Source organism: Phaseolus vulgaris, chromosome 5 (genome assembly GCF_000499845.2).
Source record: "Phaseolus vulgaris cultivar G19833 chromosome 5, P. vulgaris v2.0, whole genome shotgun sequence".
NCBI classification, from domain to species: Eukaryota; Viridiplantae; Streptophyta; class Magnoliopsida; order Fabales; family Fabaceae; genus Phaseolus; species Phaseolus vulgaris.
Genome location: NC_023755.2, coordinates 31,504,987 through 31,519,623, shown reverse-complemented (window position 1 = coordinate 31,519,623; position 14,637 = coordinate 31,504,987). Strand labels below are relative to the sequence as shown.

The window sequence follows — 14,637 nt, the reverse complement described above, 5'->3', positions numbered from 1 at the left end:
TTATATAAAATGTCTAAAACAATTATTTAAAATGGCTGGTTCACCTGTGTTTCTGGTGGAGTAAATTAGAAAAACCTCATGCTAGGAAAAAATAAATTAGTTTAATGAATACTTTCATTTATAAAATGCATCAACTAAGGACAAAATCTAATCCACCTAAAATTTCACGGATATGATGACTACGTATCATCATTATCCGAACATTTGAATTTGCAAAGTTAGAAAATATATTAACTACTAATGGTTACAAAAAGAAGGAAAGAAAGAAAGGGAAAATGGAATTAGTTTTATAAAGAGCAAAGAATGGGAGGTAATGTTTTTGTGAATGTATTCTATTTGAGACGTGTCGTGTATAGATGTTTGCATTAGTGAAGTTGAAATTCTTTGGAGGTTTTACTAAATATAAAGCTAAAACTGTAAGTTTCATGTCTTTTACCAAAATGAATTTCCGTGCTTGTATGAAAGTAACAACACTGCATATCCTTTTCTGGCTGTGGACCAAATCTTACATCTTCAACCACAAAGGTCATCCCTACTGCCCTCCATTTCTTCTAATCTTAGGCAAATAATTGATACTCTATTCTCCACTTTGCAGTTGGGAATTCATTATTTTCTCTCTCTAACTTAATTTCAGTCAAACATGAACAATCTAATGATTAAGATAAGACAAACCCTAAAAAGCATTTTAAGATTAGGGTTCAAATATTAAAAGCATTTTTTTTAGAAAATATGTAATTTAATAAAAAACCATCTTCTAATTTTTACAGACTAATAAGACACTACAATGTAGTTTATCCATGTGTATCTGAATTCCTTAATTAAGATATTTATATAGAATACTATCATTTTATCTTATGAGAAAAGAATACTAATAAGTACTCTATAGAAGTTCTATATACTTCTTGGTTGAATGAAAGAAATATAGTACACAATTCTTCTGAGAGAGAAAAAAAATCTTTTATTGATGTTAGATTCTGTTTACTACAGATTTGAACACAAAATTCCAATAAGAATAGGATGTTGTGGAGGTTAATATCCATGCAAGAGCGTAACCCTCAGTGGACCCTGGAAAGAAGAAAGGAAGAGAGAGATAGCTCTGTTCTTGACTTGCAAGAGAGAACAGAGCAGAAGAAGTGATCAATTATCAATGCTCCTTTCCATTCACACCAAACTCAAAATATAGCAAAATAACACATCATGCCATAGCCATGCTACGTTTTGAACTGCTATGTTACTGTGTTTCCTCCTTCCTTCACTTTCTTCACGTCTCAAAATAACTCTCATAATCCCACACCACACGCAATACCAGAACAACCATGTTTCACCATAGCCAGCGACTACTTTTCTTTCTGCTTCTCTTTCTCTCTCTCAAACACACTTTCTCTCTAAACCAAGACGGTCTCTTCCTCCTCCAGGCCAAGCTCCAACTCTCCGACCCCACAAACGCCCTCTCCGATTGGAACCATCGTGACGCCACCCCATGCAACTGGACCGCCGTCACATGCCTCGCCGCCACCGGCGCCGTCACCTCCCTCAACCTCTACAACCTCAATCTCTCCGGCCCCGTCCCCGCCGCCACCCTCTGCCGCCTTCCCTCCCTCGCCAACCTCTCCATGGCCAACAACTACCTTGACAACACCCTTCCCGCCGCCGCGTTCTCCACCTGCGCTGCCCTCCGATACCTCGACCTCTCCCAGAATCTCATCTCCGGCCCCATCCCCGCCGCCCTCGCCTTCCTCCCCGCCCTTGAAACCCTCGACCTCTCATCGAACAACTTCTCGGGCGAGATTCCGACGAGCTTCGGCCAGTTCCGCCAACTCCGAAGCCTCTCCCTCGTCAGCAACCTCCTGAACGGAACCATTCCCTCTTTCCTCGGCAACGTTTCCACGCTCAAAACGCTTCATCTCGCTTACAACGATTTATTCAACGCAGGTCCGATTCCTCCCTCTTTGGGGAACCTAACGAATCTCGAGGTGCTCTGGCTAGCAGGGTGCAAACTTGTGGGCCCCATTCCACTTTCTCTGGGAAACTTGACGAAGCTTACGCACCTTGACTTGTCCATGAACAACCTCGTCGGAAATATACCTGAACAAGTCCTGTCGGGTTTGCGCAGCATTGTACAAATCGAACTCTACGAGAACGCGCTCTCCGGCGCGTTGCCACGCGCCGTGTTCTCTAACCTTACTAACTTGGAACGGTTCGATGCTTCCACGAACGAGTTGACTGGGACGATTCCGGACGAGTTGTGCGGAATGAAGAAACTCGGGTCGCTCAACCTGTTCACTAATAAACTCGAGGGGACTTTGCCGGAGAGTATAGTGAACTCGGAGAACTTGTACGAATTGAAGTTGTTCAACAACTCCCTCGCTGGGTCGTTGCCCAGTGGGTTGGGTGGAAACTCAAAGTTGCAGATTTTCGACGTTTCATATAATCGATTCTCCGGCGAGGTTCCGGCGGGATTGTGCAGCGGGGGAGCGTTGGAGGAGCTGATTCTGATTTACAATTCTTTTTCCGGGAGGATCCCGGACAGTATCGGGGAATGCAAGAGTTTGAGAAGGGTTCGGCTTAGGAACAATAACCTTTCTGGGGTTGTGCCGGAGGGCTTATGGGGTTTGCCCCATTTGTATTTGTTGGAGCTTGTTGAGAACTCTCTTTCTGGGTCGATTTCTAATGGGATTTCCGGAGCGCGGAACTTGTCAATTTTGTTAATTTCGGGAAATAACTTTTCTGGGTCGATTCCTGAGGGTTTTGGTGAATTGGTTAATCTTGAAGAGTTTATGGCGAATAATAATAGTCTTACTGGCCGGATTCCGACAAGTGTGGGTGGGTTGAGTCAGTTGGATAGGCTTGTCCTCAGAGACAATCAGCTTTTTGGAGAGATTCCAGCTGGTGTTGGTGGTTGGAAGAAGCTCAATGAACTTGATTTGGCTAATAATAGATTGGATGGGAGTATTCCTAAGGAGTTATGGGACTTGCCTGTGCTTAATTATCTTGATCTTTCAAGTAATCGGTTATCTGGTGTAATTCCAATTGAGCTGCAGAATTTGAAGCTGAACTTGTTGAATTTGTCGAACAATCAGTTTTCTGGGGAGATTCCTCCTCTTTATGCCAATGAGAATTATAGAAAGAGTTTTCTTGGGAATCCGGGTCTGTGTAGTTCTCTCTCTGGTCTGTGTCCAAGCTTGGAAGAGAATGAGGGTAAGAGCAGGAAATATGTGTGGATTTTCCGGTTCATATTTGTGCTTGCTGGGATTGTGTTAATTGTTGGGGTGTGTTGGTTCTACTTCAAATTCCGGGACTTCAAGAAGATGAAAAAGGGGTTTCACATTTCAAAGTGGAGGTCGTTTCATAAGCTGGGGTTTAGTGAGTTTGAGGTTGTTAAATTGCTAAGTGAGGACAATGTTATAGGAAGTGGAGCATCTGGGAAGGTTTACAAAGTTGCGCTGAGCAATGGTGAGGTGGTGGCTGTGAAGAAATTGTTCGGAACACCTAACATGGGAAATGGATCTGTTGATTCTGAGAAGGATGGATTTGAAGTTGAGGTTGAAACACTGGGTAAGATTCGGCACAAGAATATTGTGAGATTATGGTGTTGCTGCAACAATAAAGATAGCAAGCTCTTGGTTTATGAGTATATGCCAAATGGGAGCCTAGCTGATTTGTTGCATAGTAGCAAGAAAGGCTTGCTGGATTGGCCCACCAGATACAAAATTGCTATCGATGCTGCTGAGGGGCTCTCCTATTTGCATCATGATTGTGTCCCCCCTATTGTTCATAGGGATGTCAAATCTAGCAATATCTTGCTAGATGATGAATTTGGAGCAAAAGTAGCCGATTTTGGAGTTGCCAAAATTGTGAAGGGAGCCAACCAAGGTGCAGAATCCATGTCTGTGATTGCTGGATCTTACGGTTACATTGCACCAGGTACAACCTTAAACTTGTATCATCAAACCTTTGAATTATACTTTGATTAAGCTTGTAGACTGTTTATGTGTTCATTTATGTGCATAGATTTAATGGATTTGGTGGTTCAATTTGATGCAGAATATGCTTATACTCTTCGGGTGAATGAAAAGAGTGACATATATAGTTTTGGTGTGGTAATTTTGGAGTTGGTAACTGGGAAGCCCCCTCTTCATCAAGAGTATGGAGAAAAGGATCTAGTGAAATGGGTTTACTCTACATTGGATGAGAAAGGAGTGGAAGAGTTGATTGATCCAAGTTTGGATACAGAATATAGGGAAGAAATGAGGAAGGTACTCAGTGTGGGACTTCTTTGCACTAATTCTCTTCCTATAACCCGTCCTTCAATGCGTAGAGTGGTGAAAATGCTGAAGGAAGTAACTGCACCTGCACTTCCCAAATCCTTAAGTGGAAAACTCTCTCCTTATTTTCAAGAGGCCTCTGATAATGATCTTCAGGGAAGCTTAGTTTGAGCTTCATCTTCAAAATCAAAATAATCTTCAGCTTTGGTAAATTGTTAGTTAAAAGTTAGTTTTTGCTTAGGCAATAGTTCTTGAAACAACAATTGTAACAAACTCTCCAATTTCAATCCTATCATGGTCTTTAATTCCAGCTAAAAATGGTATATGAAATTCTCACTACAATATATTATGTTCTACTTTGCATTAAACTGTAATATAATATTTTTGCAGGAAATTATCATATGCCAATCTTTATCCCTCCATAGCTAGTTGCGTTGCCTGTTTATTTATTTCTCTTTGGCAATAGAAATGGCCAAAATTTTCCTTCAAATGAAATCTCAAATCTCTCTCAAGACCTTATACTTTCTTGTGGTATTTCCTTAATTTATTTCAAATAATATAATTTTAAATAAAAAATATCTTTATTCCAAGTTATTGAATTCGAAATAAAGAAAATGTTTCGGATCAACTATTTCAGAATTTCCGAATTGGGTGTATTTTTTTTTTGTATAATTTAATGGAGTTAATAATATCATAATTACGGATAATAAGGAGCACAATTTTATTTAAATAAAGACTCTAATCTTTTTCAAAATTATGCGGGTCTCAAGAGAAAAGTGTGAATTGTTCATTTAATGGGCCTCCTTATTGAGTTTGCACTCGTTGCAATCTTCAGAAGGTCCATTTTTTAAATGGAGGTTGGGGTAATTACTTCCTGCACCTAATGAATTGTGACCTTCACCTGATCTTCACATAAAATGTAAAAACTGCTCTTATTTATTTAAGAGGAGGTTGTCATAAAATGTAAAAACTGCTCTTATTTATTTAAGAAGAGGTTGTGAATCAAAATACATTTTGGAATTCTTTTTCTGAAATACGTCTCCAGAACACATTTATGGATCCTGAAATTTCTAATTCAAATTACGTTTTTGGATCACTTTTCTAGATTTTGAAATCTTTTCTGAATTCTGGAATTTCATTTTTTATAATACGTTTTCAGATTTTTGTTTTTCAGAAATTCTTTTTTGAAATGTATTTATTTATTTATTTTGAAACTCTTTTTTTTGAAATGAGATTTTGATTTTCAATTCTATTCCATAATTTCATTTTCAGAATATAAAAAATTTGTTCCAAATTTACTTTTCTGAAATGTATTTTTTTTTTATTTTGGATTTTCAACTCCGAAATGAAGGAGAATTTGCAAATTAGATTAGGTGTATGTCACAATTTATCCGGTGTAGGAAAAATTAGCCCCAAATTGGTTTATTAACTTTTTTATTTTATATTTTAAACTAAAATTTTCCATAAATTAATATAATGTAGTACTTTCTATTTAATGTACTAAGAGAAAAAAAATCAGGGAAAAAAATGAAACAATTAAAAACATATTAAGATTATAAAATTTAAATATACATTCTTTTATTCAGATATGGAGTTGTCTCACAACTTACTTTACTTCGCACACATGTGCCAAGATCAAGAAACAAAAGCTTCAACTCAAGAAAGATAGATCCCTTACTACTTATCTTCTTGACATCAAGAAAGTTGTGAACTCGCTTGTACTGTTGAGGCACCTATATCCGTTGAGGATCACATAGACTTCATTCTCGATGGTTTGTCCGATGATTATGATCCGTCATCACTTGTATCACTATCCATTTAGATCCATACATGGTTGATGAAATAGAGACCTTACTATTTGCACAAGAAGAACGTTTTGAGAAGCGTAGACTTTTTTTTATCAAAATATTATTCAAGCAAACACGATTTGTGCACCTTGGAACACTACTACTCCACATACTGATAGACCTCTTCCCAACCATTTCTTCAATCGCGGAGGACATACTTCTTTTGGTTCATCTAACTCGTATAAATGTTCTCATTTTATTGGTTCTCGATCGTCTCATTGCAATCTTTGGATTTTTTCATCTTTCTCTGCTTTGCCACATATAAAACAACATTGTGGAAAACCTAGCCATACGGCTTTTCAATGTCGATACATGTATGATCAACATAACTCCTCTTCGTTTCAGGCTAATCTTTCTTAGTTTCTATCTACAAAAAATTGAAAGTTTTGAATCTTCCATTCTTGGAACACACTATACTATTGAAGATCTTCTCTGGTATCCAAATAGTGGTGCTTCGCATCATATAATCAATGATCCTACCATTTTCTTATCTAAGCACATGTATCATGGAACTAACATGTAAAGATTAGTAATGGCTCAGGTATGGATATTCAACATGTTGGTTCTACTAATATTGTTCTTCCACATACTAACTCTATATTTATTTTAAAAGATTTGATGCATGTTCTTGAAATCACAAAAAAATTTGATTAGTGTATCTAAGTTTCTCCTTGAAGGAACAATTAAAGATGAATTATATGTTTTTCCAACTTTAAATTCATATACTACATACTCTGCTAATCATACTTCTTTTATTACTACTAAACCTTATCTTAAAATATGGCATGCCAGACTTGGCCATTGTAACAATGAAGTTTTACAACAAGTTTTAAAACACATGCAGTTTTGTGATGCATGCATTATTGGAAAAGCACATAACTCCCATTTTTTCTTCTTCTTTAACTATTAAAGGATACGGATACCAGAGTTACAGAAGGATCCTAATATTAATTGGGAGTCTTTTCTAATTATCAGTTGTTTCTCTTTATAGAGAAGAATAATTAGGTGTCTTTTCTAATTATCAGTTGCTTCTCTTTATAGAAAACAATAATTGTGTGTCTTTTCTAATTATCAGTTATTTCTCTTTATATAAGGGAGTAACCTTTATTTTATTTGTGTGTTATGATTCTAGTATTTAATATTGATTATTTCCTTCTTTAGTTAAACCCTAGAATGAGTGTACTACTTGTATATATTCAGACCATTTGTTTTGATTTGAATAACAAGAAAGAAGAGATATTCATTCTCATATCCTTTGTCTTCAATTTACTCTTTTGTTCATCTCTGTTCCCTTTTGTTCATCTCTGTTCTATTTTGTAATATGGTATTAGAGCTCTGATCATCAGAGCTCTGCTTGCTACATTTATTCATGGGTGAAGTTGATGATCCCTCACAAGATCTTAGTTCACCTTACCATGTTAGTTCATCAGATAATCCTTCCTTTCTTATTGTCCCTATTATTCTTGAGCGACCAAATTATCATCATTGGTCTCGTTCGTTTCAAATGAGCCTAATTTCAAAGAACAAAATAGGTTTTATTGATGGAACTATAGAAGCTCCTAATCGTACCAAATCATTGTTTCCAACATGGCAGAGAGCCAATATGTTGGTTGTTTCGTGGATTCTCAAGGCTGTTTCTCAATCCATCGCGCAGAGCATCATCTGTATGGACAATGCCTTTGACATATGGAATGATTTAAAGGAAAGGTTCTCACAAGGAGACATGATTCGTATTTCTGATATCCAGGAGATGATTTCTTCTTTTAAACAAGGTGAGTTGACGGTTACAAACTATTTCACTCAGTTAAAAATTCTTTGGGATGAACTTGATCTTTTCCGCCTGCTATCCGCTTCTTCATGTGCCTCTAAATGCAATACTCTTGTGAATGTTTCTAAATATAAAACACAAGACCAGATTATCAAATTTTTAAGGGGGCTAAATGATAATTATTCGACTATGAGAACTCAAATTCTATTGATGGACCCTTTGCCATCCTTGAATAAAGTTTGCTCTCTTGTTACACAACAAGAGAGGCAAATATTTGGTGATCAATCCAAGGCAATGATTGCTACTAGCAAAGGAGGTTATAAAAACAATGCTACAACCTATGGCAGAGGTGTTGGATACGGAAGAGGAAGCAATGGAAGAGGATATACTTCCAAAATTTGTAGTCATTGTGGAAGGACAGGGCATACCATTGATACATGCTATAAAAAGCATGGCTTTCCACCTCATTTCAAGTTCAAAAATCAGAATCATGATCAGAGTCATACTAATGCAGTTTTTCAGAATACAAATTTCAATAATAATGAGCAGAATCATGAATGTTCAAAGTCAGAAGTGGAGTCTCAACAAATTGGTTTTACTCTTGAGCAGTATCAAACATTGTTAGCTCTTTTACAACAGACCAAATCCAGTGGCAATGCTTCTAATCAAGTCTCTATTATTCCCTCCAATCCCTCCAATCAAACAGGTAATAATTTTATTTCTTCTTTTAGTTCTTGGATTATTGATAGTGGTGCTACTGATCACATTTGTTCATCCTTAACTTATTTCACTTCATATCATCAAATTGATCCTATTTATGTCAAATTACCAAATGGAAATCAAGTCATTGCCAATTATTCTGGAAGTGTTTTTCTCAATCAAAATCATGTCATAGACAATGTTTTGTACATTCCTTGCTTCAATTTTAATCTTCTTTCCGTAGCAAAATTGATTGATAAACTATCTTGTGTTCTTACCTTTGAATCTAATGGTTGTCACATTCAGGACAAAATAACAATGAAGATGATTGGAATTGCTAAGACGCAAGATAGACTTTATATACTCAGGATCCCAACTTACCAGAAATTTCAAATTAAACCCCTTGAATGTACACACACCATCAATACTGTTAATGTCAGTGCTAGTGATCTAGAAACCCTTTGGCATTTTCGATTAGGTCATATTTCAAATAAATGTATTGATGTTATCAAGAATAAATTTCCTTTTGTTAAATATAACAAATCTTTTGTTTGTGATGTTTGTCATTTTGTAAAGCAAAAAAGACTTTCTTTTCCTATTAGTACATCTAAATCAAAAAAAGGTTTTGATTTGATTCATGTAGATGTTTGGGGACCATACTCAATACCATCAATTCATGGTCATAAATATTTCTTGACCATAGTTGATGACTATTCGAGGTACACATGGATTTTTCTTTTGAAACAAAAATCTGAAGTTGTTAAGGTTTTGGAAAATTTTGTTATTTTTGTTCAAACACAGTTTGAGACAACAATAAAAATAATAAGAAATGATAATGGAACTGAATTTTTCATGACTAATTTTTTTGTCAGTAAAGGAATAATACATCAAACATCATGTGTCAATACTCCACAACAAAATAGTATAGTTGAAAGGAAACATGGTCATTTATTAGATGTAGCAAGAGCTCTTATGATACAATCTCATTTACCCAAAATTTATTGGTCATATTCTGTGATACATGCTGCGCATATTATAAACATGCTTTCCACACCTGTTTTAAACTATTCTTCTCCTCATGAAATGCTTTTTAAAACTGATGCAAATTTTAATGGATTAAAGGTGTTTGGTTCTTTATGTTATGCTAGCACCTTGTCAACAAATAGAAGAAAATTTGATCCAAGAGCATCAAAATGTGTTTTTATTGGTTTTCAACGGGGGACAAAAGGATATATTTTGTTGAATATTCAATCAAGAGAAATTTTTGTGTCTAGGGATGTTGTCTTTTATGAACATATTTTTCCATACCAAAGGGTTCAAGATACTAGCAATGAAACTAACAATCCCGACATTAATGATCAAATTTGGTTTGCTGAAGAACAATTTGTCTTAAGTCAGCCATCACAAGCCATTCTTGCACCTTGTGATAATACACCTTGTGATAATGTTGAAAATAGCAGTGATAATAATTGTGAGTCACAAATTGAGGTTTCAGAAGAAGATTGTTTCCATATAGACCAAAACCTCAATGAAAATCATGATATAGAACAAAGTTCTGAATCAGATCCATCTGTCCGAATGAGCACAAGAATAAAAAAATCACCTAAGTATTTAAAGGATTATCATTGTAATCTTAATGTTTCCAGTACATCTTCAAGCGTTAAATATCCTTTGAATTCTGTTTTGTCTTATAGCAATTTATCACCTTCTTACAAATCTTTTGTTATGTCTCTTTCTTCACATGTTGAGCCAAACACTTATTCTGAAGCTGTGAAACATGACTGATGGAGAAAAGCTATACAATGTGAGATATCTGCTTTAGAGTCAAATCAAACTTGGGAGACTGCTCTTCTGCCTCAGAACAAAGCTGCCATAGGTTGCAAATGGGTATTCAAAATAAAATATAAGGCTGATGGAACAATTGAAAGGTATAAAGCAAGGTTAGTGGCAAAGGGATATACACAAACAGAAGGCATTAACTACCTCGATACTTTCTCTCCAGTAGCAAAGATGACCACCATAAGGTTGCTTCTTTCTTTAGCTTCTATTTATAATTGGGAATTGAAACAATTAGACATAAACAATGCCTTTTTACATGGAGATTTGAAAGAAGATGTATACATGGTTGCTCCTCCTGGATTGACTTCTATTCCACCAGGAAAAGTTTGTAAACTAAAAAAAGGCTTTATATGGCCTTAAACAAGCCAACAGAGAATGGTTTGCCAAACTGTCATCATTTTTGCTTTCTATGGGATATACTCAATCTATGAATGATCATTCCTTGTTCATTAATTCTTCTGAAGGATCTTTTACAGCATTATTGGTATATGTGGATGATATAATATTGGCAGGAAATGATAAAGAAGAGATTGTTCGAATCAAACAAGCCTTGAATCAGACATTCAAGATTAAAGATCTTGGGAATTTAAGATACTTTCTTGGTCTAGAAGTATCAAGAAGTAAGACAAGAATAATGGTAAATCAAAGGAAATATGCATTGGAATTATTAACCGATGCAGGTCTTTTAGCTTGCAAACCTGCACCCACTCCTATTGATAATCATGAGAAATTCTCTTCTACTGGAAGTCTTCCTTTCACAGATATTCAAGCCTACAGAAGATTGATTGGAAGACTTATGTATCTCACTAATACCCGACCTGACATAACATTTTCTATGCAACAACTTTCTCAGTTTCTTGCTAAGCCTACAATTGTTCACTATAATGCAACGATTAGAATTCTCAGATATATCAAAGGGGCTCCAAGTCTTGGTCTATTTTTCTCTTCCACTACTTTTGTTCATCTCAAAGCCTTTTGTGATAGTGAGTGGGGCACCTACAGTGATTCAAGACAATCAGTGACTAGTTTTAGTGTGTATCTTGGGAATTCTCTCATATCTTGGAAATCAAAGAAGCAAGGAACAATATCAAAGAGTTCTTGTGAAGCTGAATCCAGGGCAATGACCACTGTTACATGTGAAATTCAATGGCTAACTTATCTTCTTCAAGATTTCAAAGTTCCTTTTGAGCAACCATCTCTTTTATATTGTGACAATTGTTGGGTCTATTAGTGTCTAAGTTCAAGAGGGGAGGGGTGAATTGAGCTTATAAAATTTTCGCAAGAACACACAATTTTCAGTATACCAGAGGCAAAAAGAACAAATTGTTTTTACATGAAACAGATTGATTCTTCAGAGTAGTCTAGCACAATTTGAATTTGTTCAATATAAAATTGTGCTCAACAGAGAATTATACCAGATTCAGATTAGCTGAATATTATGAGGATGAAGGATACAACTATGCTTAGAAATCAAACAAATTTACTCAACACAAGGTTTTAAGGAGAATGATTCTTTCTCAGATTTTAATGATTAGACTGTTTGTTCACAAATCACTTAAACCATCATATACAACTGTCTTGTTTGTGATTAGAAAACTTTAACAAATTAGGAAGAACAGCTTTTACTTAAACCCAGAATTAACAGATTCAATTTCAAAAGAACATATTTAGTTCTTGACAGAATTAAGCAAAACCAGAAATGAGTGCAGGGATGAGAAGAAAAGGCACACAAGTTTTTATACTGGTTCACTCATACAGAGCTACGTCCAGTCTCACCTTACCCCAAGGTGGAATCCACTAAAAACAGTACCAATTACTTACAAATACAGCAGTTCTTGAACACTACAAGAACAACACAATCAATGCTGAAAAACCCTATTTCAGCACACCTTGCACTCCAAGAAACTCTATCAAGGAATGACTAACACTTACACCTTTACAAACCAGAATAAAGGAAAGATTACACCTGAAAAGAAGATGCAAGAACTCAAAACCAGTAGTTCAATTTGCTGCAGAACTACACCAGCACCTTCACCAAGATCAAAGGTTTCCTAGAACAAGCACACTTGAAAATCTCTTTGGAAAACCTTTCAAAAAATCTTTTGATCCTTCTTCTCACATGAAAAATGTTTGATCTCTCTCAAAAACGTAATTGCTCAGCACCTTTTCATGTGAGAGAGACTTTTCTTTATATAGAAAACAGTTTCTAACTTCTTTTCAAAAAACAGTTGAAAAGCAGTTATGAAAACAACAAATTCATTTTTGAACTTAACAGATTTATTTTGTGAAAACCGCCAACTCAGCTAACTGAAATAACTGTCTGAGTTGTACCTTTGGCGCCCTAACAAACTTGTGAAAAACCTTTAAGCTGACCAAAGAATAAACCTGTTCTTTCACAGTGAAACAGATTAAAATATAGCTAACAGGCCAGCTCAACTTTAACTGAAATAACTGACTAAGCTTTACCTGTGGTGCCCTAACAGAATTTTAGAAAAGCCTTTTAACAGAGAAGAAATAAACTGATTCTTTCTCCATAAAACAGATTTATTTTTTGTACTGATTTAAAACTTTTAAGAGAACTTTTAAAAGCTTTTCAAAAACCATTTAACCACATCATGTGCTTGATCTAGACTTGGTTAGGCATCTAGGATGGATCATACAGCAAAAGGCAACCTTACACAATTACAAGCCTACATACAAGATCATCTAAACCTATTACAAACTTCAAAGCAAACTAGCTATTTTTCTACATCAAACACACACAACACTAGGTAGAGAAGAGACTTCATCCATCTTCAACAATCTCCCCTGTTTGATGGAGACAAATCGCCTTTGCACAGCATAGTTTGATGATCACAATCTGTATTAGACTAGCTGCCAAAACCTGCACAGAACTTTTAGATATAAAACCATAATAGAGCAGTTGTGAGTTTTGTGCTACCTTCATGTACCATGTAGCTTTTTGTGGCTGTTCTTCTCCCCCTTTGGATTCATCAAACAGAATAAAGCATGGGATAAAAACATACAAGCCATTCATCACAAATCAAACTATAAATCCAGTATTTAAGTTCTATTACAAACCTCAATGAAATCAACTAAAAAACAGTGCAGAATAAAGACAAACAGATTAATTCCAAAATGTTCAACATATAAAAGCTAAAGACTTAGATATAAGATCACTTGTCATTGTAGTAGAGCTCAGCTAGCTGCACTTGAACTCCTTCAAGTTGGTCATCCAAGTGTTGAAACTTGGCGTAAGTCATTTCATAGTGTGCCTTCTGCTCATATGTGAGTGTGTCTAGCCTGCTTAGCACTTGTCTTTCAAACATAGACAGAGGTTCACCTCTGTACTCAGGTTCCTCATATGCAACCATTGCATTTTGACTTGTAGCAGCAACATCTTCATGTCCAGCAGAGTGCACTGGTGATGCATCCATGTTCTGCACTCCATCAGCATTTTCTTCTTCATTTTCTGGATCAGCTGCTTCATTTTCAGCTCTATTTGCAGCATTCCTTCTGAATACCCAGCTGTCATCTTCCTTTTGAAAGCCCATCTTCAAGAGAGTGGAGTTGTCTATTTCACTTGCTGCCTTAATGGTGTCATTTCTCTCATTTGTAGTGTCAACTTCAAAATAATCGATTAGCTTTGACACAAAAATAGCATATGGAAAACGATAGTTTGGTAACCTTGTGGATTTGAGCATATGCTCCACCATTGTACTCACCCAATTTACCTTGAGTTGGTTCATGATACAGTACAACAGAATCAAATCTTCTTCATGGAGAGTTGCATGATTACTTCCTCTTGGAGTAAGCTGCCAAGCAATGATGTAGGCAAGGAGTCTTGGAATGATTGTGAGATTTCCAGCATGGAATCTAGCCACTGGGTCAGCAGGGTTTCTCACACAACTTCTGTAAAACTGCATCTTGTTGAATCCCTGAAATCCAGCAGTGTTACCTTTGCTTACCTTCATTCCAGAATACTTGATTCCTCCCACATTACTCCATATTTCTCTTGTAATCTTCAGCTTCACACCTTTCACATGGGAGACCAAATTTTTGCCATCTTGAACCAAGTTGCTGTAGAAGACTTTCACCAAGTCTGGATAGACATTTCCAGTAATTTCTAGGAAGTTCTTCAGCTTTTGATGCTTGAGCAAGGTTTTTGCTTCAGTCATATTTTCTTCTCTCAACCAAGAGAATTCCAGCACTTTGGGCG

At 36.1% G+C, this 14,637-nt stretch overlaps 2 protein-coding genes across 2 annotated transcripts; both read left to right on the top strand.

Annotated features, from left to right (window-relative positions):
- The first annotated feature begins 856 nt into the window (after window positions 1–856).
- Window positions 857–4,583, top strand: LOC137835436 (receptor-like protein kinase HSL1). Its single transcript, XM_068643949.1, has 2 exons — window positions 857–3,924; window positions 4,045–4,583. Exons 1-2 carry the CDS (start codon window positions 1,317–1,319, stop codon window positions 4,434–4,436), a joined length of 3,000 nt encoding a protein of 999 aa, XP_068500050.1. The 5' UTR covers window positions 857–1,316; the 3' UTR covers window positions 4,437–4,583.
- A 2,898-nt stretch (window positions 4,584–7,481) lies between these two features.
- Window positions 7,482–8,920, top strand: LOC137834315 (uncharacterized). Its single transcript, XM_068642373.1, has 2 exons — window positions 7,482–8,586; window positions 8,886–8,920. The coding sequence occupies exons 1-2, from the start codon at window positions 7,482–7,484 to the stop codon at window positions 8,918–8,920; spliced, it is 1,140 nt and encodes a 379-aa protein (XP_068498474.1).
- Window positions 8,921–14,637: the final 5,717 nt, after the last annotated feature.

Bases quoted from the DNA above. Each gene is read 5' to 3' on its own strand.
- LOC137834315 (XM_068642373.1), top strand. From the start codon at position 7,482: ATGGGTGAAGTTGATGATCCCTCACAAGATCTTAGTTCACCTTACCAT. The intron at 8,587-8,885 runs GTAATAATTTTA...TGTCACATTCAG, and splicing joins CAATCCCTCCAATCAAACAG to GACAAAATAACAATGAAGAT.
- LOC137835436 (XM_068643949.1), top strand. From the start codon at position 1,317: ATGTTTCACCATAGCCAGCGACTACTTTTCTTTCTGCTTCTCTTTCTC. The intron at 3,925-4,044 runs GTACAACCTTAA...AATTTGATGCAG, and splicing joins TTACGGTTACATTGCACCAG to AATATGCTTATACTCTTCGG.